General features: G+C 37.1%; 1 protein-coding gene across 2 annotated transcripts; it reads right to left on the bottom strand.

Annotated features, from left to right (window-relative positions):
- Positions 1-406: 406 nt before the first annotated feature.
- Positions 407-23,426, bottom strand: LOC117620737 (paladin). 2 transcript variants are annotated; one of them, XM_034350920.1, is made up of 19 exons: positions 22,618-23,426; positions 21,951-22,085; positions 18,142-18,213; positions 17,659-17,729; positions 17,435-17,534; positions 17,244-17,342; positions 16,806-16,932; positions 14,496-14,629; positions 14,347-14,406; positions 13,934-14,169; positions 11,289-11,718; positions 9,067-9,390; positions 8,316-8,918; positions 7,977-8,150; positions 5,545-5,775; positions 5,178-5,461; positions 4,318-4,602; positions 3,842-3,964; positions 407-1,670 (listed from the first exon to the last, which is right to left on the bottom strand). In XM_034350920.1, the coding sequence occupies exons 1-19, from the start codon at positions 22,765-22,767 to the stop codon at positions 1,538-1,540; spliced, it is 3,771 nt and encodes a 1,256-aa protein (XP_034206811.1). In that variant the 5' UTR covers positions 22,768-23,426; the 3' UTR covers positions 407-1,537. The 2 variants fall into 2 exon arrangements, with proteins under 2 accessions (XP_034206811.1, XP_034206812.1); XM_034350921.1 differs by lacking the exons at positions 407-1,670; positions 3,842-3,964 and having other exon boundaries at positions 4,407-4,594.

Below are 23,426 nucleotides of genomic sequence, written 5' to 3'. Positions count from 1 at the left end.
CGTATATTGTGCTCCAAAGCAATAGAAAATTTCGATTTGGTGTGACACATTTTCTTCACTCCTGAATGCCTTTATCCAATAGTAAGAACGCATGATGTGCTTGAAAGCAATAGAAAATTTTGATTTGGTGTGACAATTTCTTCACTCAATGAATGCTTTTATCCAATAGTTCAATTCCTTTCATGCCGTATAAGAGGGGCCTCTGGACACGACACATGTCGAGCTACTCAGTTTGGGCATAATAAAAAAAACCACCTCGCAAGTCTGAACTTTGTCCAACATACAAAGCTTTGGGCTTACGACCCACAAAAAAAAAAAAAAAACACACGAGAAATGTACTCTTATTACAATTACACGCTACTTCTATGTTTTTTTTTTTTTTTGGTTGGAATCGAATTTAATTAAATAGAAAGTCAAAAACTAGATTACATCAAAATGAACTCAAATAATTGAGTTCACACCAAATACAATACAAACAGACATAGAGCCCACTACAATGATAAAACTAACAAAATACATAAAGCACACATAAAGGCAAAGAGCTCACAAACGGCAAAAACCCACAAAACACAACACAATATTAGGAAACCCTAACACAAGCCGTACAATCCAACAGATAAAGCCACAAGCTGCACCACCAAAGCAAGCCGACAACCACCAAAGAGAAACTAGTGACCAACAGAAAATAGTGGCGAGCAAGCCACCCAAGCTAAAACTAGTAGGAGCAGAGCTACCATAATCCAAGCCATAAGTGCTATTTGCACTTTTAAGGGCATCCCAAACTCCACAAGTGCCACTGAGGGTAAACAACATAATATACATTCGTGGAGTCAAGAAGCCAATGATAGTGGTTGAGACCAAATGATGAGACGCAACCTCCAACAATGAGGAGAGAATGCAGTGCAGAAACCTGTCAACAGTACCCGAAGAAACAAAACCGAAGCCTTCACAGCCTAAAAGAGGAAACGAGTTAAATTAATCAATTTTTTTAAAGGAAAGAAAGAAAACATGAAGAAAAGAAAATAGCTCTGCAAAAACAAACCCCAAATTGGTGGAAGAGAGGAAAATGAAGGAAAATGGAGGGAAGGGGGAGGAAAAGGAGAGGGATTAGAATGTCTTAAAATGAAAGGAAAGGAGATTGAGGAAGGAGGAGGAAAAGAAGGCCAGAAAACCTAAAGAAAAAACAAAGGGAGATGAAAAAGAAAGATGGAGAAAGAGGGAGGAGGGGGAAGGGGAGAAAGCGGGAAGAAGGGGGAGAGGGGAGGAACGTTAGTGACCAACTCCCCCAAAAGAAGCGGCGCTTGAAGAAGAGAAGAGCTAGGGTTGAGAGATAAAGAGAGAGATTCTTGAGAGAGTCTAATAGTAAAAGACAAGGCAATAAAAGAACTAATTCAGATGATAAGACATGACCTTATTTTTTTCCACTGTAGGAGTTTTTTTTTTTTCTTTTACATTGGGCGAGAGGGAGAGGAAAACCATAACTGGCAACGTATTGCCAACTGTACATAAATATATTTTACAAGCATTGCTAATGAGATCATCTATCGATCCTAAGGTTATTACATAAATGTCCTAGTTCAGGCCTTGCATCCATCCATGATGCGAATTTTATCTCAGCTGCAGAAGTGCAGTAGAGGTAAGACCTAAATGTGATAAGGAAAAAGTACCGCCTGCAGATGGAAAAAGGAGATGGTTAGATATAACAGAAAAATGAATTATAATTCTGAAGTTAAAAATAATGCTTGCTGAACATATCCCTTGTAAACAAAAAAAAAAAAAAAAAAAATTGTTTGTGCAATCAATGCAATACAAATGCTTGTTTTATTTATTTATTTCAAGGAGCGGGTTTCAACCATCTGATGTAGTCGAGAGTCAATGCAACACAAGCAAATATAGACACACACACACACACAAAGCTTTCATTATGACACACCAATACGTGCAGTAAATCCATCTACTTTTCATTTATATAGCGCACATAGTTTTTCCCCTTTTTTTTTAAACTCAACATATCAATATATATGCATGATTCAGAGAAGAACAGTTCCCATAATTAAATGAATTGGAGGGAAAACAAAAAACGAGAAGGAAGCTAACTCCACTATTGCAACAAAGCAACACAACACCAGGTCACATGCTACAGAGTCTAACCACCGACCAAAGAAAGGCAGGCTTTATACTGTTCATTCCTAACATAAAATTAGGAGATCAAAAAAGAGTTTTTCTACTCTAGTGATATATGGAATATTAGAGAATAACTAGCCACATCCTACTGTTGGAATTGGTTTAAGTAAGATGAGAGCATATACAGGCACGCGGTAACTACGTTTATCCAATACTTCGAAGTGAATGAAACTGCAATTCAAATGGTTTGACAAAGGCTAAACCCTATTTATCTAAAGGTGGAAGACATGAAAGCAAACATACACTCATAAATAAATAAATAAATAAAGACAGAGACTTCAACGGTTCAACCTACCACAGCTTTTACAAAATCATATGGACACAGCCTCTAAATTGGAAACCTACAGACATGTACATGATAATCCTATGCGGCATGGACACGAGCGAACACAATAATGAAGAGACGGAGCTTGAACTAAGGAGCAGCTTCAGAGTTAGACAGAGGTAACAGTCTAATGAGAGGTATGTACGTTCCAAAGAGGACAATTCTTCTTGTGAGGGACATTGGATTTGGGGAAAAGTGGGATTGTAGTTGCTGCTGTGGTTCATTTTCATTTGGATAATTGATCGAGGTGACCGAGGATGACTTGGTTTTGCTAAAAATCAGTCGTCTAGTGGTCGTTGCAGAATAGGTGCTGGCACAGCTACAACCAAGGATTAAAGTGTTGATACCGGTAATGGGTTCAGAAACTTGGGTGGGTTAAGAAACTTTGGTGGATTAAAATGTCGATACCGGTAATGTCGATTCCGTTCTTCCTCTTCTTCTTTTTCAATTGTTTTACACAGCAACGGGTTCCGAAACTTCACTGGGTTTACACTGAAATCCACCGAAATTTCAGTAAAAATCAACTGAAATTCACAGATATTGTGGTGACATGCTGATATTTTGTCAACAATACTCAAACTTCCAAGCTTTCTACGAAGTTAAGGGCAACACGGGTGAAATTTCGGCAATTCCACCAACATTTAAAACCTTGGCTACAACGGAGGTAACACCTGCAAGCCTCCAGGCCAGTCTTTAGTTTCGTCTCACATCGTGGCAGCTTTGCCACCAGACGTGGTGGGCATGAAAGGGCCTGGATAAGGATAGAGATGTGATATTGATGATGCTCATTTTCTTTTCATTGAACATTGTCATCTAATAGTGGATTTGGGCTTTGAATTTTGAATTTTGAGCATGATTTGGTTCCGGTTTGGCAGGTGTTTTGGAGCTCAAAAACAAAGGAGGTGTAACTGCCCTGGAGTATGAGGATTTTCTATGTTAACCTCTGCTTCTTCATCACCAAAGAAAAATTGAAGATGATCTTCTGTAAAAGGTTAAACGAAAAAGACTCTCCACATCATTCAACTTAACCAAACAGGAGCAATCTGGGTTAACGGGCATGGACTTATTAGTAGTTTGCTGAAGTAGAGATGTCTATGTAATTACATGAAGTAGCAAGCAGGCTGAAGTATTTTACTCAGAAAGTAGTTGACTGTGAGCCTGTGAACCATCTAAGAAAATTTCCTCAATATACAACAATTTGAACTCATGCATTGATGATATCTAATAGAGGTCAGCTAACATATTAGGCCCCTCTAAGCAAAGAAAATAGAGTTACGCAAGAAACTTAGGAAGTGCTTTAAGAGTTAAATTGTTGACGAACATAAAAACTACCTTAATGCTTTGATACCCATGTCCATGAGGTATGCTTGATGCTCATCATCATCGTCAGGGAACTTCTCGAGTTCCTTACTATAATAAAGAATATCGTCTCGTAGATGCCCCGCCCCTGCACACCTTTTAATTGAAGGACCAAAGTGAGAAACATCAACAATAAGAGCTAATTACTACTACCACCTGAAGTTATGTTTAAAGATGATCAACTCCCCACAAAATGTAAAACAAGCAAAAATGGTGCAGTTACACAATTACTCAAATAAAACGCAATTCGTCAAGCAAGGATGTATTCTTTCTCCTTAAGTCCACACGAGCAACACACAAAATTACACAGCCAACAGCACAATTTAACGCTTCTATGCTACTGTTGGCCAGACCTGCTTTTACATTTTAATACATTACCTGATGCTTAGACAAGTACGCAGTACCATAAGGCGATAAGTTTGACATGGACTTTCTAAAATATAAAATACCTTTCAATAACTACGTCAACATCTGCTTTGCTCTTGGGCCCATACACAAGAACTCTCGTAAGGCTTAGTATGTCTCGGTAGTCACCCATCCTATGAACTTCTTCATCAGAAGCTCGAGAAGGCAAGTCCTCTTCAGTTGTATATGATGGATTCGTTCTAAACAGTAGTTGTGGGTCCTTTGATACAAAGTCAGCTTCTGCACCAAATCTAATACAAATAATAGCCATTGCATATGCAACTCCTCCAAACCCCGTGTGTGATACAAAAAGGTAACACCCTGCAGAGCTATAGGCAAAAAGTTAATTCTATTGAATTACATAATTTACATTAGAAATAAATTAAAAAATTGAACTTCAAAGCAAGGCTCACAGAAACCAGCTTCTTACAAAACTCATAAACTACAATAGTGCTCTGATATCAAAATACGCCAAGATAATACCAAAGAACGTCAATAGTAAGAAATAAATAAAAATTGCAAGTATATTCAGATGACAGAAATGGTCCATCACTATATGACCTTTGACTGTTCTTATTATTATTATTTTTAAACTAAAAAAAAAAAAAAAAACCTCCCTTATCCTCGTTTGTGGTATCATGTTGAGGAACAGGCCCTTAAGCATGCAACTTTGTTTTATTAATCAAGGGCAAATAAATTTCCCAGTGCAATTTGGTTTACTGAAACAAATAATGGTGAATCAAGAGTACTTTTCTTAACAGCTGCAAATGAGTTTAGTTTGCATTAATAATTTTTATATCTCAAATTTTCATTGTTTAGTATAAGTTTTCTTAGTTGAGACAAATTTTTCATTACGTGGTATTGCTATTTACTGATGGGATGCATACCAGTTACGGATACTTACTCATCTATACAGTATTGAATTGCATCCACATCAGAAGCTAAAGCCTCCCTTTCTCTAGTTAATGGTATTCTTCTATATGTAATATTATAACCCTCATCTTTCAGAGCAGCATATACTTCAGCTGGTGTCTTCACATCATCTGCAAAGATATTTTCCAAGTATCCAATGACACTGGACTGATTCAATGCCGGGCTATATTCTTCACGATGTAAAAGCATACGGCCACCAGACCGTCTGACCTCAGATAGTATATCTTCTTTTAGTCGTGCTTCCATGTGTTCCACCTGCACATGATTGCAAGAATTTTAATTTTGAGATCATATTTAGCCTAATGACTTATATTAAAAATAAAAAATAAAAAACATACCACTGGGCCTGTGATTCCCACATGCTTGAGTGTATCAACAGGTTTGTTTAGCTCCCGCAAGACAAATGGTGTGCCATTAATGTAAACAACTGCTTCTTCTCTCAGATCAGTTAAAATCACTTTCTGAGCAGCAGATCCTTCTGCTTTGGGCTTGGCACCTAAATATGCTAGCATCTCTTTGGCACCAGGAATTGTTGGCGTAGCCATGCTATACACAGGATATCCATCCACCTGGTTCAAATAAAAATTTTAGGGTTAAAAGTGGCGAAGTCTCTTTGCACTGTAAAAGTTACCTTCTCAGTATAGCCACACTCAGGCTGTTACATAAAAAATAAAAAAATATTTATGTATATTATTTTTTTAAATGTGGGCCTGCTTATAATAAAAAACAGCTTGATTCAGAAAATAACTCCCAGTGCCAGAGACAGCCTTTTAACAGATCTTCAGGCATAGACTGTAGCCTTTATGGCAAAACCATTGTGCATTATTTAGTGTTTGCGTGGTAGTACTCTTGGCTGCACCCAACACTTTGCATCAGATGCATTTACATAATTAAGCATGCTTTTATCTTATATTTATGATCTTCTATATTATAGCGTCTCATTCATATCCATGTATCTCCTAGTTCATGCATGCATTCAGCTAGGATTCATATATCATCCAAGAGTGACATTTATGTAGCATTTATGCATTCATGTATCAACTAGCTATATAAGGGTGACTTCTTCTACCCTTAGTCAATCATTCTAAATTTCGATTATAATCTATCGTAAAGATTCCTCTTTTGAGAGTGTTATTTCTCCTTGTGGATTTAAGTCATTTTCCTGGTAGAAAACGAAGATTTTCTTCTAGTTTTCGCTTCTGTTCTGCATCAAGTAATTCCTGGACCTTTCCAGAAAGACCCCTTAAACTTGCCATGCATCATTAGTAACTAGCCCGATATAACATTAATAACAGCTAGACAGACCCTCTATACTCCTGGTGGGGTATTAATAACCAACCGACAGGCTCCCCATACATAATTAATAACAATGGCACTCGAACATAATTACTACTTAGTACTTAGTAAAGTTGTCCAGGCATTTCTCAATAGATATAGTAAGATGTATTTACTTCATCAATCCCTCCCTCTTGGAAGAAATTAGTCTTCAAGTCAAGTGTTGACGTCCAATCTCATCTTTTGTGCCATCATTGTATGGATACAAATCTGAGACGATGAATATGTGATCAATTCCCAAAAGCCAACGTAAATCAACTCTAAATGCATTTTCTCCATTTTTCTTGACGATGTGGTTCAGTCCATATTTTTGCTAATATTTTTGCTAAATTCATAATAAGAGCCAACAGGAAATCGCCCCCTCCTTAACTAAACCATTCGCTTTTCCAGAAACTCTGGACACTCCTTTTCTTATCTGCATAGGCCTTGTATTTGGCATTTGAATCCTCAATCTTCAGCCAGCTTTGACCCAAATTGAAGCAATGATTCAGTTGCCTCCCATATACATTTTCAAAGGGGCTTTTGCCGGTAGTTCGATTCTAGAATAATTATATGCAAATTCAGCTTGTCAAACGTCTTCCCATTGTTTTGGGTTCTGTACTGGTACTGATTTCAATTCCTATTTTCCTTCCTTTACAAGCAACACAGAAGCAGCCCCATTATGTTCAAGTTCAGTTAAAAACTGTCAAGATGTCAAGCAAGGATGTACTTTGTTCTTCTTGGACTCAGGAAAGTCATCTTCCTTCATCGTAGCTAGGACCACCTTAACTTCATTCTTAAAAAAAGGCATTAAAATTATTTTCACGATGGTGAACAGTCTTATTATCAAATTTCCATGGCCTCCCTAATTCTTCCACCACATCACATAAAACTTTGTGTGAGTAAATTTTTCCAATGGAAAAGGGAACAATAAATTGTTGTGTCATCTTAACCTCTCCTCCCTTTTTTAACAAAGCTATATGGTAAGGTCTTGGATGTTGCTGAACCTAAAGATTCAGTTTTGTCACCATTTGTCTAGATACCAGATTTTAGCTACTTCCTCCGTCAATGATAACGTTACAAAACCTCCCACAAGAGGAGCCTAGATTTCCAAAGGGAAATCAAGGAAAGCCTTTAGGAACTTTTAGAAACTGATAATCTTTCATGTAAAATATTTCTAGGCTAACTTTTTTTCTCACCACTGGACTAGATCCTTTTATAATACGAGAAGACCACCCCCTGACTCGCTTCACCTCAATATAAATATTCAAAATATATGTTAGTGCAAAATCAACCAACTGCATCAAAGAGAAAGCAGCTGTCTTCCAGACAACTCTATCGCCAAATGAAGTAATCCTGTTAAATGCATTTTATACAGTTGATTTGCGGCCTTGTCCAATTGCATCGCAGACTCACTTACCCCTACATAACCAAGCGGGAAGAAATGCAAGCATACCTTATAAACATGTGGTGCACCATGAATTTGTATGTGGCTAGAAGTCCTCTGACCTGGAAAGAAATACATTTTAAGTATAGATCCTTTCCCCAAAACAGAACCGCTACGGGCCTTGACAATGGCCTCCATGACAGCATCTCCATGTTGAGATTCATGTGGTGCTCTCAACTCCTCCTGAGTTCCAAAACCAAAATGTGAAAGCAATTATATAATCCATCCCAAAACAAGAAGGAAATGTTTACTAAGCTCTTAGAGTCTCTAAATTGCCCAGCCAAAAGGAAAAATAAAGGGAAAAAGAAAAAGAAAAATTCTCTAAGTCAACAAGTAGAAGGGATTTACAGGGACAGTAAAAAATCGTCCAGGCCTTAATCTTATGCTCCATTTCATTGCTTGAACTTCTGGTCTCTGATGCAACCAATTCTTAAATGTCATCCTAGATTCTCCTTGCCCACAAAATCCATCAAATGCTTCACTTCCTAAGTATGCTGCAAAAGCAATTAAACGAAAGTAGCGCTCCAAGTACTCAGCGCCACGATTCAATGCCACCCTCCTTACCCTTGGCTCAACATGTTGTTGATTGAATACCTTTCTATATTGCAGAACGGCTTGGCGTATGTTCTGTAGAGCAGAACATCTATCAATTATAGCATCTAAGGCTTCTCGGCATTCCACCCCATTATCAAATAATCTTGTTATTTTCCACAACAAGAGGATGTCATTCATGCCAAATACACGGCCTTGATCCTTTTCATTTCTTACAGCTGTAACACTGGAGGTTGATGCAGCACTATTACCTCCTGATTCTTCACCACTTGAGCTACCACCATCCACCTCTTCAAGGGTAATATTGTCAACCAGGATTTTGATAGGTCTCCCATGCTCAATTCGAAGTTTCAAAAGGCAAGCAATTACAGTACCTGTGGTTGTCCTTCCTCTGCCCATCTGTGAATATTAAAAGAAAACAAAAAAGAACAGAGGAAGTTCAGGGGAAAGAAACGAACACAAGGGAAAAGAAAAATACATTAGATTGATCCAGAGAAATTAATGTCTGTGTACAGAAAAAAAGAAAGGAAAATAATTAAATGTCAACCTGGCAATTGAAAACAAAAGCAGTGTCCTTGGATGCAGAAGCAATATTAATAGCCAACGTGTCAAAGTCAGAACTTTTGGGAGCTTTACCATCAGTGATGGGCACACGCGCATACTTTATGGGAAAACCATCTGTCTCCAAACCTTTAAAAACCTCAAGTGGGGTCTGAATAGCCTCAGAATTTACATGTTCCCAAGCATCAAATATTTGCCCATCATCTGTTTCATGAATAACCATTATAGCACCCCCATAATGCTCAGCTTCTCGCAGTATATCTTCTTTCAGTCGAGCTTCCATCCTCTCCACTCTCTCACGATCGATACCCTGAAAGAAGAAATCATGGTTTGATATTTTTCTTTTGGACAGGAAACATATATACTTTTGTTTCTCAAAAGTAAAAGATCATGGTTTCATTATAACCTAGTCCACTACGAACAGAAAAAGAAAATCCAAGGCAATTGTATGAACCATGACAGTTATAATCATGTCTTGGACTGTATCCTTGTAGGGTCCTAGATGCCATGCCATGTTCATGCTATGAGACCTTTCTGCTTGAAACTCCAAAAGTGCCTCAATTGAGGTATGTATTCTGTTTGGGTTATGAGAAAGGGACAAAATCCTTTTCCATTGCAGTAGAAACTCTCAGTATCCACAGTGCTAGCTGTGAAGACATTTGTCTTGACACGCTTCAACAAAACTAAATTTATGGACATCAAGCTGCACTGGTGCCATACACACTGAACGTTGAGTGACAAGTTTTGTCATAAGTTCTCTCTATTTCTAATAGAAAGTATGACTTGAAGATTAGATGGACGGAACAAATTCTTTTTATCTAGAGGTGGGAGGGTTACTTTTGTGCAAACAGAATTGGAAAGTCTACTGACATACTAAAAGAATCGAGAAGCTTCTGAGAGATGTTTTACTGGAGGGCCGAGAAGGGAAAAAGAGTACATGGTAGACTGGGTATTGGTTGAAGGGCTTAGAGTTTAGGGAAAAAGAGTATATGGTCTAGATGCCAGTGGGTGGGAGTTAAATGTTGTCTTAACAGGAACCCGTCGAAGCCTTGGAAGTATACATAACGGGCTCAAAAACTCAGTTTTGTGGTGGGAAATGGGGAGCGAATCAGATTCTAGCAAGATAAATGAGTGGGGAATTTTCCTTTCTGTTTGTCATTCCCGTCCTGATGTGATAGAGCTAGCTTTTGATAGTTTGGCCTAGATTGTGGCTGTCCATGTGCTAGCTGTTTTTGTGGGATTGTGCAGTGCTAGCTGTTTTTTGTGTAGTTTGGGTAGGAGAGAAATAGATCTTTTTAGATGTACAGTGCAGATGACGAGGAGAGCTCTTGGGGAAAGGTGAGGTTCTCCCGTCTTTAGGGACGTCTCATGTTTTTGGGGGACCACTTGTTCACTAAGTCTTGTACTGTGTTTTTGAGTTTCTTAAATAAAATTTTGTTTATCATAAAAAATAAATAAAACAACAAAAGAAAAAGATTGAGCAGGCACGGCCATCCTGCAAGAGAGACTCCGCTGTTGAACTTCGTTATGCATGTACAGTGTTCACATATATAAGATAATATTCTCTTGCCTAAATTCCATAAGATGCTTATGTTTTCAAACAATGAGGTTGCCTCACACACGTCAGGAAATAATGAACCTAATCAATGGTCCAGATTCACAATATTGCAATACAAGCCTCTTCTGTTGCCAAAATATCTCACAAGAGAATATATCTGTTTATAATATATGCAAGTCTTTTGACAATTTGAACATGATTGAGTTTTTTATGTAATCTAGATTAAATACTATAAGGAAATGCTCTCAAATACCACTATTACTGTAGCAATTTTTTATATGTAATCGACAGAATATTGATACTTTATCGATTTTATATTAAGACTATTTGGGACTGTTTTCTATCAAAATTATGGGACAATATCGACAACATATTGAGATGAACAATATAATGGGACTATTTGCTACAGTAATATGCTATTTGAGAACTTAGCTACAGTCAGTGATATTTGAGAGCATTTCCCTATACTGTAAGGAGCAAAATGTACTCTTCCACGGTATTTCTGGTATGACCAGATAACTGAGTGTAAAGTAGCATGCAAAGTGTCTAATGGTTATATTCGACTTCAAGCAACAAGTACTCTTCCCTAATTTAATTTGAAGAAACATCATATAGATATGACATGCTAAGTGAAAAATAAGAAAAATTACCGTGTATTCAAGCATATTTTTGTATGGTCGTTCAACCTCACGGAGTACAAACGGTTTTCCATTGATGTAAATCACAGGTTCTTCTCTCATATTATGCCAAAAAACTGGTCGACCATCTTTGGAGCTACAAATCTTTTGGATGACAGATCGTATACCATCAATTGTTGGATTCGCGACTCCATACACTGGAAATCCAGGGACCTCCCGAAAATTAGGGGCACCATCCACTCCTTCTGGTAAATTTTGGTTTTGACAACCAGGACAGTGGTCACTTTTCAAAACTGTTTGGCTACCAAGAACCTCGCCCTTTCTCAAGGCCGCAACTACACCCATCTCATAAGGCCGGCCATCAGCAGATTCAGCAATCTTCTTCAAAGATGGTTTCAAACTTGCATATCCAAGTGCACCCATTGGATCTCTTCTCAGCAACCTACAACAAAGGAACAATTTAAGCAAATGACCGTAGCCAGATGGAATCCCGGTAACTAATCTATGTTCTATTTCTTTCATGAATTGGACAAAAATTCACGAATAGAGATTCATAGTTATATATTCATGTCATTACGCCAAGAGCTAAAAAATTACTAACCAAGTATGCACTTAAACAATGCAGCCTGTCAGCTCATTATATGAATTTGGACTCATCTCAACTTGTGGTGCATGTATACTTCCATGGGTCAGAATCATACATGTATACTCCTCTCACCTTATGTATCAATGCCACAAAATTGAACTTTTTTGGGTCAGACAAGGCCTCCAGGCTTGGGCCAATCTAAAGAAAAAGTTAAAGAGGCAGGACCCTATCTGTGATTTTAAAAAGTTGAACCTTCTAACAATTAAGGACAATTAGTCCAAAGTGAGCACTATGCTACTGACCATATTGCAAGGCAACAAAGCCTCCATTGACTAACATGGTGAACAAGGCTTCTAAATCTTTTTCATTCCTTCCTTTCTGTTTTGGATGCAAGAACATAAAGCTTACTCTGCCATTGACCCAACAGAAAAGTAAATTCCAAATCTTATGGCTCTCTTTTATCCAACAAGAATGAATATCTCCAATTTCTTTAAACTCTATGTGCATCTTTGCTTTCTAACAAGAATCCGTGGAAGAAGAAATGAAATAAAAAGCCAAAAGTTGCAGAAGAATATTACATCCTTGGGGTTCTATTGAAGGAACAGGCCTCTAATGAGCCAAAAGAGGTAAGACCTTTCCAAAAGCATTTTTCTGTCATTAATCAGCCTTTCTTTTTTTTTTTTTTTTTTGAGTGGAGTACTGCAGGAAAGAGATGGTTTACATTAAAATGGTTGGGTTCCAAGTTAGTGATTAAAGGCTCAAGTCAACGTCCATGGAAAGACATTTCCCAAGGCATTATTAACTCCTTTTATTTTCACTATCTTTTTGTGGCGAGAAACAAGGAAACAGTAAAAATAATGGGAATAGAGCTCCATTGGGTAAACACCTTTGTGTTCTGCTTTTCCTTGTCTATACATAGACTGCCAACTATCATAATCTTCCCATAGCTAGATTCTGTGTAAAGTCATTTCTTCTTTTCGGCAGGACTTCGGTTTCTACAGAAATTAAACGATTCCAAAGTTGGGAAGTTGTCTTAATTATTTTCTTGTTAGAAAAATTTTCTTTATAATAAGAAAACTTGGAAGTTAGAGCCTTCATGGTATTTCTTGTAATCTTAAGCAAAGACATCTTTTTGAATTGTACTTTCTTGTTTTTACTTGTTCCTTCACAGATTGTGGATTCTGTATCCGCTCTATGGTCAACAATTGGAATGAAAACCAATTTGATTACTACAATGCCCTTTTACAAAAGAAGATATATTTTCCATAGAAGAGTAAAAAATCCTCCAAATTTAAAACAAAATGATATGTTAGATGGCTATTCGGTAAAAATAAAACTCAAACTATTTAATGAATTAATAGTACCAAAAAAACCTATTGAAATAAAATTATTTTAGAAACTGATAAACTGATATTTGCAAACATGTTTTAAAAATATTTGACAAGGTGTACAGTGAAAGGGCTCTCAAAGTTTTTTTATTTTTTGGTGAACTCAAAATTAAAATTACAAATCCAACCAAAAGAAAAAGGAAAAACAACCCATCCACCCAACCCCTCTCTACCCTGACCATCGACAGAACGCAGCCACTCCAACCAAAGCCCCTCCTTAGATACTTAATGAGTCCTGATTTGGTTATTGTTAAAAGGAGGACTCTTGAATAAAAACTTTTAAAAATACTGTTTGGATTAATGAACTACAGTCCGAAGTGGGCCCCAAAAAGTATCTCCATTTTTGCAAAAAAATGGGGTCCATCCTTAGACAGGCCCTGTATATAAATTCGTTAGCATCCTATGAGTATCAATCAATCGCTTCTTGACACTGTCAAATGCCATATTGTTAATCTTTGAAATATTATGCCCGTTATAAGAACTAACCAAGTCAAATGTTTAAAATCTATCACATACAAAGTAAAAGTTTTGGTGCCACCACAGCCCTGTCTCTAAGTGTCATCTCATTTGTACCTTGGAAAACGAGAATTAAAGGGAAGCAAGAAGATGAAATTTGGAAGCTCTTTACGAAGAAAAAAAAAAAGGAATACAAAAAACTCAAATGCTAAACCTTTCATTTTTACCTGCGAATAATGCTATACAGTTCTGGCCTAGCTTTCATCCAGTCAGCAAAACTGCTATAACCAACGGAACTAGAGCGGAGGGCTGCTCTCTCTGAATGAATGTACACAGCAAAGCATATAAGAAAGTAGTATCGTTCCAAATACTCCACGAAAAATGAAAGTGACGCCTCCCTTTTCATCTCATCTGGTTGGCGCAGAATACTATTGCGATAAGTGGCAATTGCTTCACGTAAGTTCTGTACTTGGATTCAATAGAAACATTTTTACTGAGATCAAAATTCTATGATAAAACATGAAAACTTTACCTTAGATTATACAGAGCAATAAAATCATACATTAAAAAAGAGAAAACAAACAAATCCAAAGTTTGACATGCCATACCATAAAGTTAAAGAAATGAGTAAAAACTATACCTGCATAGAGGCGCACTTGTCAATAACTTTATCCACTTGTCTTTTGCCTTCAACACCACCCTAAAGACATGTTGTTGATTAACAAAATACTCGAGAATACATTAACTGTTCTACTATAATAATAACCAACAAAAGAAGAAATTAAATACCTCTAATACTCGAATCAAGCTTCTTATGACTGCATATTCTCCTCTACGAATCGCATCTTCTGAGTTTGGAAAATTGTCAGTGACAATTGCACTGGAGTCAGAAACTTTCCCGATTGAATTGGTTCTTGGAATACCTATTTCATTTGAAGATAATATACAATTAAGAAATCCTTTAAAAACAGAACCAACCGCACATGTAAACCAATAAAGGACTTGATCTAAATTAAAGTCACCATAAAAACAATAATTCTAAACATTCCAGGGGCTCTTACAAAAATCCATCATAAAATGCAGAAAATAGTTTATTTTTTAAATGGAGGAATCTGCTAACTTTTGGTATTATCTCAGGATTGAAGATTTTTATTTTTATTTTTTTTGAAATGAGAAACTTTTATTGCACAAAACAAAGCAGAAATACAGAAACAGAACAGGGGTGGCCAAGGGGGCCACACAAGCCCCAAAACAAAGAACACCACCTTAACAGCCTATACATTACAAAACTACCACTTTCCAATCCAAATGAATGAAAACTGAAGTTAATATCCTTAAATACTGAAGAAGCTGATGCCCACAATGATGCCCAAAAACAAACCAGGTCCCAAAGCTGGTCGATCTCGTCACCCTTATCATCATTAAAAATTCTCTTATTCCTCTCCATCCACACCACCCAAAACACAGCCATCATAGCACACCATCCTCAGGATTGAAGATTAATAGAGGCAAGTGTTCAATGACAGGGATAAACGCATGGAAAGATATGAAGTATTTGGGTTCATTGCTCAGAACCAATAAAAAAGCAATTAGTCTTTGGTATCTTGTTGAGGTACAGGTAGAGAAGAGGCAAGAATTCAATCAGTTTTAAGCAATGTACCCATATACTATCTTTCGCTTTTCAAGATTCCCAGTAATGAGACGAAGAGATTATTAGAAAACGTTTTGTAGGAGGTGGTGGAAGAGGATAAGGAATCCACAATCCACCTTTTTTTTTATTTTTTATTTTTTATTTTTAAAGAAACATAATTTTATTAAAGTAGAAATTCTAATTACAAAGAGTGGATAAGGAATCCATAATCTAGGATAGAACAAGTAAAAACAAGAAATTACAAGGATGTAAAATAGAACATGCTCACTGAGCAAAAATTCTAATCTCACTTTACAGCTGCTAACAAATCCAACATAATAGAAGACTGAGCATAATCCTTAAAATCAGCCGAAACCGATGCCCATAAAGCTGCCCAGAACCTCACTCTATCCCAAAAATCATTTAACCACGCGACCTTGTAATCCTCAAAGATTACTATTGCGCTCCAACCAAATGTTCCAGAAAACTGCCAACAACAAACAACCCCCATAATGTTTTAGCTTTCTTCTCCCTTCCCAAAGCCACAAACTTTGTACTCAGAAGCTCAAAGCATCCTTTTGGAATAACCCAGCCAGCTTTAATCTCCCTAAACAGTTTTCCACCACAATTGTAAAGAATAAGGGCAGTGTAGAAAGACATGATCCACACTTTCCTCATCAGATTTACATATATAGGGCACACCATTGAGGAGATAAACAAATAAAAGGCCTTCTCTTTTGAACTTGATCGCAAATGTTAACCTTCCCAAGAGCCACCTGCCATGCTAGAATTTCTACCTTTGGAGGTGCTTTTGGATTCCAAATCTGAGAATAGGGTGTGAATTCCTGCAAGTTTCCTCTGTTGGAAAGGAATGTACTTCTTCAACCAATGACTTAAGTTGCGCACAGCTCACTACTAAACTCATATTTATCCCGCCTTGGAATTATACTTTCCTTATCCCCTATGGATGTTGCATCTGAGCCCTACATTTAAATCGAAACTGGTGAGCCTGAAAAGCACTCTGAAACAGCACCTAGAGCCTTTCTCCCTGTGTCTACATCACGCTATAGCTAATCAAGTTTGTCCCCTACAATTTAGTTTCAAATTATTTTGATGTCCATTTAAATAACTGAGTCATCATGGTCCAGGTTGTAGAACTGGCAACGCCTCTAGTTTCCTTAACATAGATGTACACGAATGGAGAGGCTTACACCAGCACTAACCTTTGCTCTGGTGTTTTATTATTGTCTTCCAATATCAGGAAAAATTATAACTTGAAAGGGGAGGGGTGGAGGGCAGCAGAAGGAGAATATGAGGAAATCGTACATTAGAATAGCACAAATAAAGTCCTTCTAAAAGACATAGAGATTGACCAAGTTAAAAAGTTATAGAACAACAAAACTCCTTAGGATGACCAAAAATGAGTCAATTTAGTAGAACTATTTGAGTGAACAGAGTAAGAGGATTACCGGAAGCTCCTATACGGTTGAGATATATCAAAGTTGCTATCACCATTCCTGTTGTAGTTCGTCCACGTCCCATTTGGCAGTTAAAAATTATTTCTGCATTTATATCAGCTTGAGAAATTTTATGAACCTGAATACAAAGAATAAAGAGTAAATAAAGCACACACATCAGCAAATGTAATTCAGGAAGGTGATAATATTCCATGACCACAATACCACAAAAACACTTCAACTCTAGGAGTGCAGCTCAATTCATGGGTATGCCAAGAACTAACCCACTCCGACCAATTTAAGGTTGTTTGTTCAGTTTCTTTGGCCGTTGGGTTGGTCTTGGCTCCCATATTCTTGGACCCAATTGTATCAGGTCTGGTCCCAGGTTTTACCCGACCTGATCAGAATTGTGCTACATATGCTGTTCGACAAAGAAATATTGAAACTAACCAAAATATCAAAATCCAGCTCCTTGGGTGATTTTTCATCAGTTATAGGGACACGTTCATAGTCAACAAGGTATCCTTGTACTTGCAATTCCTCATAAACCTACGGAGTAAGAACCAAAAAGTTATATTGAGAAAACTGGTGGATTACACTTGTTTTCTCATTCCCTATGATAGTTGTTCCAATGAGGATACCTCTAGCGGTGTCGTCACAGAATCCCGTGATACTGGTTCCCATTGATCCACCATCTGACCATCTGGTAGTTCGTCAGTGACAAGGATCTTATTCCCATATCTGCTATTTCAGATGTGCAGATAATGTTTAATATCACAGAAAGCAGGAGTGAGAAAATGTTAAAGATTATGGCGCACAATTTGTAACATAACAAGGGTAAATACAGGGTACCCGAAGGAGATACCTTGCAGCTTCAATTAAAATATCTTCTTTTAATCGGGCTTCCATTTGTTCAAGCCTAGCCCTGTTAATTCCCTGATTGTTTATAAAGACACAATCAATATAAAAGCAAACAGAAAACATAACTTATTAGTAACATGCTGATATGTGTGTACAGCTACACGAGCATTGTGCATGTACTATAACTAGCCAACCTCTACCTTACCCCCAACCCCAAAACAATACAACAACAACAACAACAACAAAAAAAAAAAACTTTAATATTCTCCCAATCAAATCAAATATTAGTATCATAAGAAGATCGCTAAACTACACCATCCTCAAAATTCAAATTAATGTATAGCGAACTAAACTCTTTATAGTATATTAGCTAATCCAAGAAAATGCAGTTATTCATTCTGTACTTTTTAAGTAATTAAGCAAGAATTTAATAATAATATAAAAGATATGCCAAATTTCATAGTAAAGTTACATTAGCAAAGCATACCGTATACTCAAGGTTGGAAAAGGGCCTCTCCACATCACGCAAAACAAAAGGGCGCCCATTAATATAGACCACCTGTTTGAAGATAAAGAGTAACTTCAGAAAATGCAAATTCTTAAGGATAAAAATATTGGCCACCGTATCTCAAGTAAAATTTCAAAATCAGAATAAGAGATTTTGCAAGTCTAAGAGTACGTTTATACACCGAACTAAGAAGTGAGACTAGAATATTAGATCAGTCCTATGTTTGGCAATAGATTGAACTAGATGGCTAATCTAATCCCTAAAGAAAACAAAAACCAAAAAACAGACAGACAGACATACACCCACATACAAGAAAAAAGGCTTAAGTGAGGTTATTTTGACCAAGAGACCAACCATCTTCAGCAAGACTTCAACTCTTTCATACTGGAGTTTCTCTCTCCAATTCAGCCCTTTCAAGCCCTAGCTTTCTCTAACTCTCAGTGATGCTCTTTGGTGAGGTTAAATAGGACGCTTCTCTCTCTTCTTCCATCCTCTATACATTTCTTTCTAGTCTGAAAATTTTGTATTACTTTTTATTTTTTCTTACTATTTCTTTAAGCTGGATATGTATGTTTGGTTTATTTCTTGTATGAAAGCTTGCTATGGATGTTTGGATGATTTTTGTTGATTTTGGTTGGTAATTGGCTTACATTTTTTTTGTGTGGGTATTTTGCTAGTATTCTGTTGGGTTTTCTGTTCTACGAGTCTGGATTCATGAGGTCCAATAGTCTATGCAGCTTAATTAAATATTTTTCTAAGAGGTTGAATTTACAGGTCTTTTTAATAGGAACAGGACCATTCATTGACAATAATAAATAGTACAAAGTTAGTGAAGATGTATCAAGACATATTATTGCAGGAACACATAACAGCTGCTTTCCAATCTGATACAATAACAGAGGAAGATAGCTTCCCAAATGCTTAAGATACAGATGCCACAAAGAAGACCGGAAGTGCACCATATCCCATAAACACTCCACCTCCTTGCCGAGAGCATCTCAAAAACTCTCCTATTCTTTTCAATCCTTAAAACCAAGAAAATTGTCACCACAACGCATCTCCCAGGAACTACACCCCTTTCCTTTCCACCAAAAAAATTAAGTTTCTCACTTAATAAAGCCCTGCACAACTTCAGAATAGACCAACATAAGCCTGTCCCCTTAATTAACTCGACTTCGACTGAGTTTACAGTTTCGTGGTATTGCCTACATTAGGCAGGCATAACAATTATGACTTCAGGTTCGTGGTCATGATTGTGTGTCGTTTTCTTTATATCATGTGCTATGTTGCACCTGCAGTTATAATCATATTTCTTTTGAAACGAAAAGTACATAAAAGAATTTACTATTTTGGATATGAACACAAATCTATGTATTGCTTACGGCATATGCATTCTTATCTTGGAGTGGTAATTAATTGATTTGCTTGTAATGAATTGAATTTATTGTGATTTAATTTGTGGGATTTGCACTCTCCTATCTTTCAACCTCCAAAACTGATGATTTTATCCTCAAAAATTAATTTCAATATATCTTTTAACAAGAACCTCAATCTATACTTTATTATTAAAAAAAATTTAAAGACTTGAAACTATATATAAAAAACTGATATTAAAATAATGACAGTTCAGTTTGAAAATGCACCAAACACAGAACAGTACTATATAGGTTATCTACTTTACTAGCCTGACACTGCACCAAGAGTCTTATTGTACTTGGTCCAGTCTCCAACCTGATCGAATCCAGTCCCAAAAAATAGTATTGTCCAGTCAAATTCTACTCCCCAGATGGGCCTCTCTAAGTCTTTAACCCCTAATTAACGTAATATGTGGAAAAATTAATGGATAATCTATTTATTCTAATGATTTTTTTTTAAGACCCTAAGAATATATATAATAAAATTATCTCTGTATGCCTACTGCTTAAGTACCAATGCCTTTTTTTTTTTTTTTACCCTGGAACGGATGGAACGCTTGACCTATCCTAATACTTACCTGCTTCCCCACCCCCCCCTACACCACCTGGGCTGACCTTGATGCCAGTTGGTTTTAAATCTTAAAGTTACACTTAAAATTACCATGTAGCTCTCACTCCCTATATTGTCAAATTGTCAACAAAAACAAAATTACAACATATTAGAGCTATAATTGTCTAGAACAACTATGAATACTGCAGCATCAAATAAGACTTCATGTGAATAATGCTATACAGTTCTGGCCTTGCTTTAACCCTGTCAGCTGAACTATGTCAAAATGGAACTATAACTGAGGGTTGGCCTCTGTGAGTGACCGCAGCCCCTCAGACCCCTTTCCTTATAAATCTAATGCCTTTAACCCCATTCCATACATACTTCAAAATCTATAATGAACATCCTTCTTTAGCCCCAAAAAAAAAATTTCAACAAAATCCCGGATTCAAGTCCTAAAAATTTCTCCATACCAAATCATCCTCCAAACAACCTAAATACTTAAATTACCCATTGCTCAGAATTCCTGCAAAAGTCCAAATCAAACCATTAACCCCAAGCTTTGTACCATCCTTTACACGTCATCTCCACATTCTTTCTTCAAGGATTGCCCACCGCATAAGAATCACTGTGGAGGAATGCACAGTCTACCAAAACTATCTTACGTATCATCAGTCAATTTGTACTTGACACTCCATCCATGGCAGGAAAAACAACAAATCACACAGAACACACCAATTGGCATAATGGGCAACATTGATTACTACAATAGGCAGAATTCAGTGAGAGGATGCAAGTTAAGTGCTATTACTTGATTATTAGTGATGCAGAATGCATAGGACCTAAATTGATTTGTTTCTTAATTTATTTGTTAGTTTCTTAGATTCTCTAGTTTTCCAAATTCTAGTAGGATTTCTAAGTTTCCTATTTTATTTGGATTAGGATTTCTGTCTTAACAAGGGATTTTTATCCTATTATCTCCAGGTTTTAGTTTGCTATAAATACCCCATGTAGTTCGTTAAAATTCAGATTTGGATATTGAATAAACCCTCTCTTAAAACTCTCTGATTTCTGTCTTTTCTTCTCGGTTCTCTGAATTCTGTCCTTCCTTTCATCCCTTCCATCTATCTTTTCTTCTCATCGGCCCCCTATATTCTTCTTGGTTCTACTGTTTCGAGTGTTTAATCATACCCCTAGGGGCTGTGCTACATCAGTTAGTCACCATTTTATTTTATTTTTTGAAACCCAGAACTCCACTTTGTCAGCTTTGCTGATGCAGCTTCCAAACTTGGGCCCACCGCCAAACTCTACAATCTTTGGGGGCAGAAAACACAAGCAAATTGCTTGATAGGTACCTTGATGAGTGTCGAACCCCTGACCACATCGAGGGGCCCAACTAGTCCCAACACCACTGGACTCACAACTCATTGGTGATTGTTAGGCACAATATCATCATAAAACTAGCAGTTGAACTAACTCAGCTTTTTTATTGTCAATAGCTCTGCACGTAATTTATAGCTTAGGTTTCTTGTTTATATAATAATTAATTGCCAAAATTGCATCTAGTTCCAAACTTGGGCTACAGCAGTGTTGGGGATTCCTGAAATTGCAGGCCCCTTCCCTTATAAATGAGTAAAAATGCTGTTTTTGATACAAGAATAATTTAATGTTTCTATTATTGACAATCAGAAAGACCATAGACATTTTACAACTTAAAAATGATGCTAGTTGATAGCACCAATGTATGGTGCAAATTTCCAGTATAGGAAGGAAAGAAATCAAATGGTGACAGGTAGAAAGAGCATGATAACATATTAACTTACCGGCTCCTCGCGGAGGTTAATCCAAAGAACTTGTGTTCGCTTCCCATCAATTTGTTGAGCTCCAATATGGTTAAGAACATTCTGGATTCCATCGACTGTTGGAATGGCAACACCGTGAACATGTAGTGAATCAGCCTATTAAAAACAAATAAAACAATGAAAGATAATGAGCTGGGAAATGACGTGTGAGAGTGATTTACAGAAGTTTCCATGTAAAACTCAAGTTGCATTAACACATATGCATATAAGATGCAGCAATGAAAATATGTGAACCTGATTAAGGATGGATTTAAATACCAGAGAACATGGAGATTGATAACAAAGTCTAACGATTATATATATGTCAATTGAAGTTGTAAATTGGTTCACTAAAAGCAACCATGGAGTGGTAAATCCCCTTTTCACTGGTCAATCTAACAAAACTGTGTTCTCTAAATGTAATGAAATAAAATCACTAGCAAAAGATAGACATGCACAGAAAAACAAGCAACACTTAATAGGTTATTGCTATATTGGTTAACTTTGCACGGGATAGTGTTACTGATAAATGAAGTGTAAATAGAAGCAGGCACGTCAAGGGGCAAGACAAAAGGGGCAAGACAAAACGTAGGAAAAGAATGCATATGATGGAGCAATGTCAGAAAGAAAGAAAGAGCCACAGTACTACCTGACGGTAATTGGGAGCGCCATCGATCTGGGGACACAAGCGTTTGTTCTGGCAGCCTGGGAAGTGGTCGCTCTTGAGAATGGTCTTCTTGCCCAGTACTGATCCTCCTCTTAGCTTCATCACCTGCTCCGGCTCCTTGGGTATCGACATGGCTCATTTATATTTATTTGCTCTAGTTGTTTTATAAATATATAGATAATTCCGCTCTACTCAAGTCTCAAAACACGCAAGCAACCGATTTCTTCTATATAAAAAATCTCACTTAGTCTCTCATCTACAAGGACTTGTACTGTTGATTGATTAAAAACTATGGTAATCTAGTTAGTCGTCGGTGAAAAATTGCCCTCGTCACACCACACCACTGGACCACACCCAGCAAGCAAGGGCAAGCAAGGGAGATGATAACGGTGTGATTGGATATGAGACTATCTATAATTTGGAAAGAAATTGAGAAAAAAAAGGAAGAAAACCCAAAAACCAAAGAAATCTGATACTAGGGTAGGATAAGAGCTGGATTCTTAATTACCTCTAATTCTCAATTCTCATCTCATCCATTCCACTGCCAATTAATATTTATCTATCTTTCTCTCTTTACTAAAACGCAAAAGCTCTTTGTGCCTTGTGCCTTCCTTGTGCCTTTGTGCCTTCCTTGTGCCTTTGTGCCTTTGTGCGAGGGTTCAGGGATGACGATGTTCTTAACTTCTAATACAACCTTCTGTTCTGTGCGTCAGTGAAGTGGGGCAAAGAGTCGCCGAGGCCCCTCCTCCACCTCAATCCTGAGTCCTGACACAAAACGTGAAAAGCGTGTT

Source organism: Prunus dulcis, chromosome 3 (assembly GCF_902201215.1).
Source record: "Prunus dulcis chromosome 3, ALMONDv2, whole genome shotgun sequence".
Lineage (NCBI taxonomy): Eukaryota > Viridiplantae > Streptophyta > Magnoliopsida > Rosales > Rosaceae > Prunus > Prunus dulcis.
The sequence above is the reverse complement of the archived record's forward strand: the minus strand, read 5'-3'. Positions and strand labels throughout refer to the sequence as shown.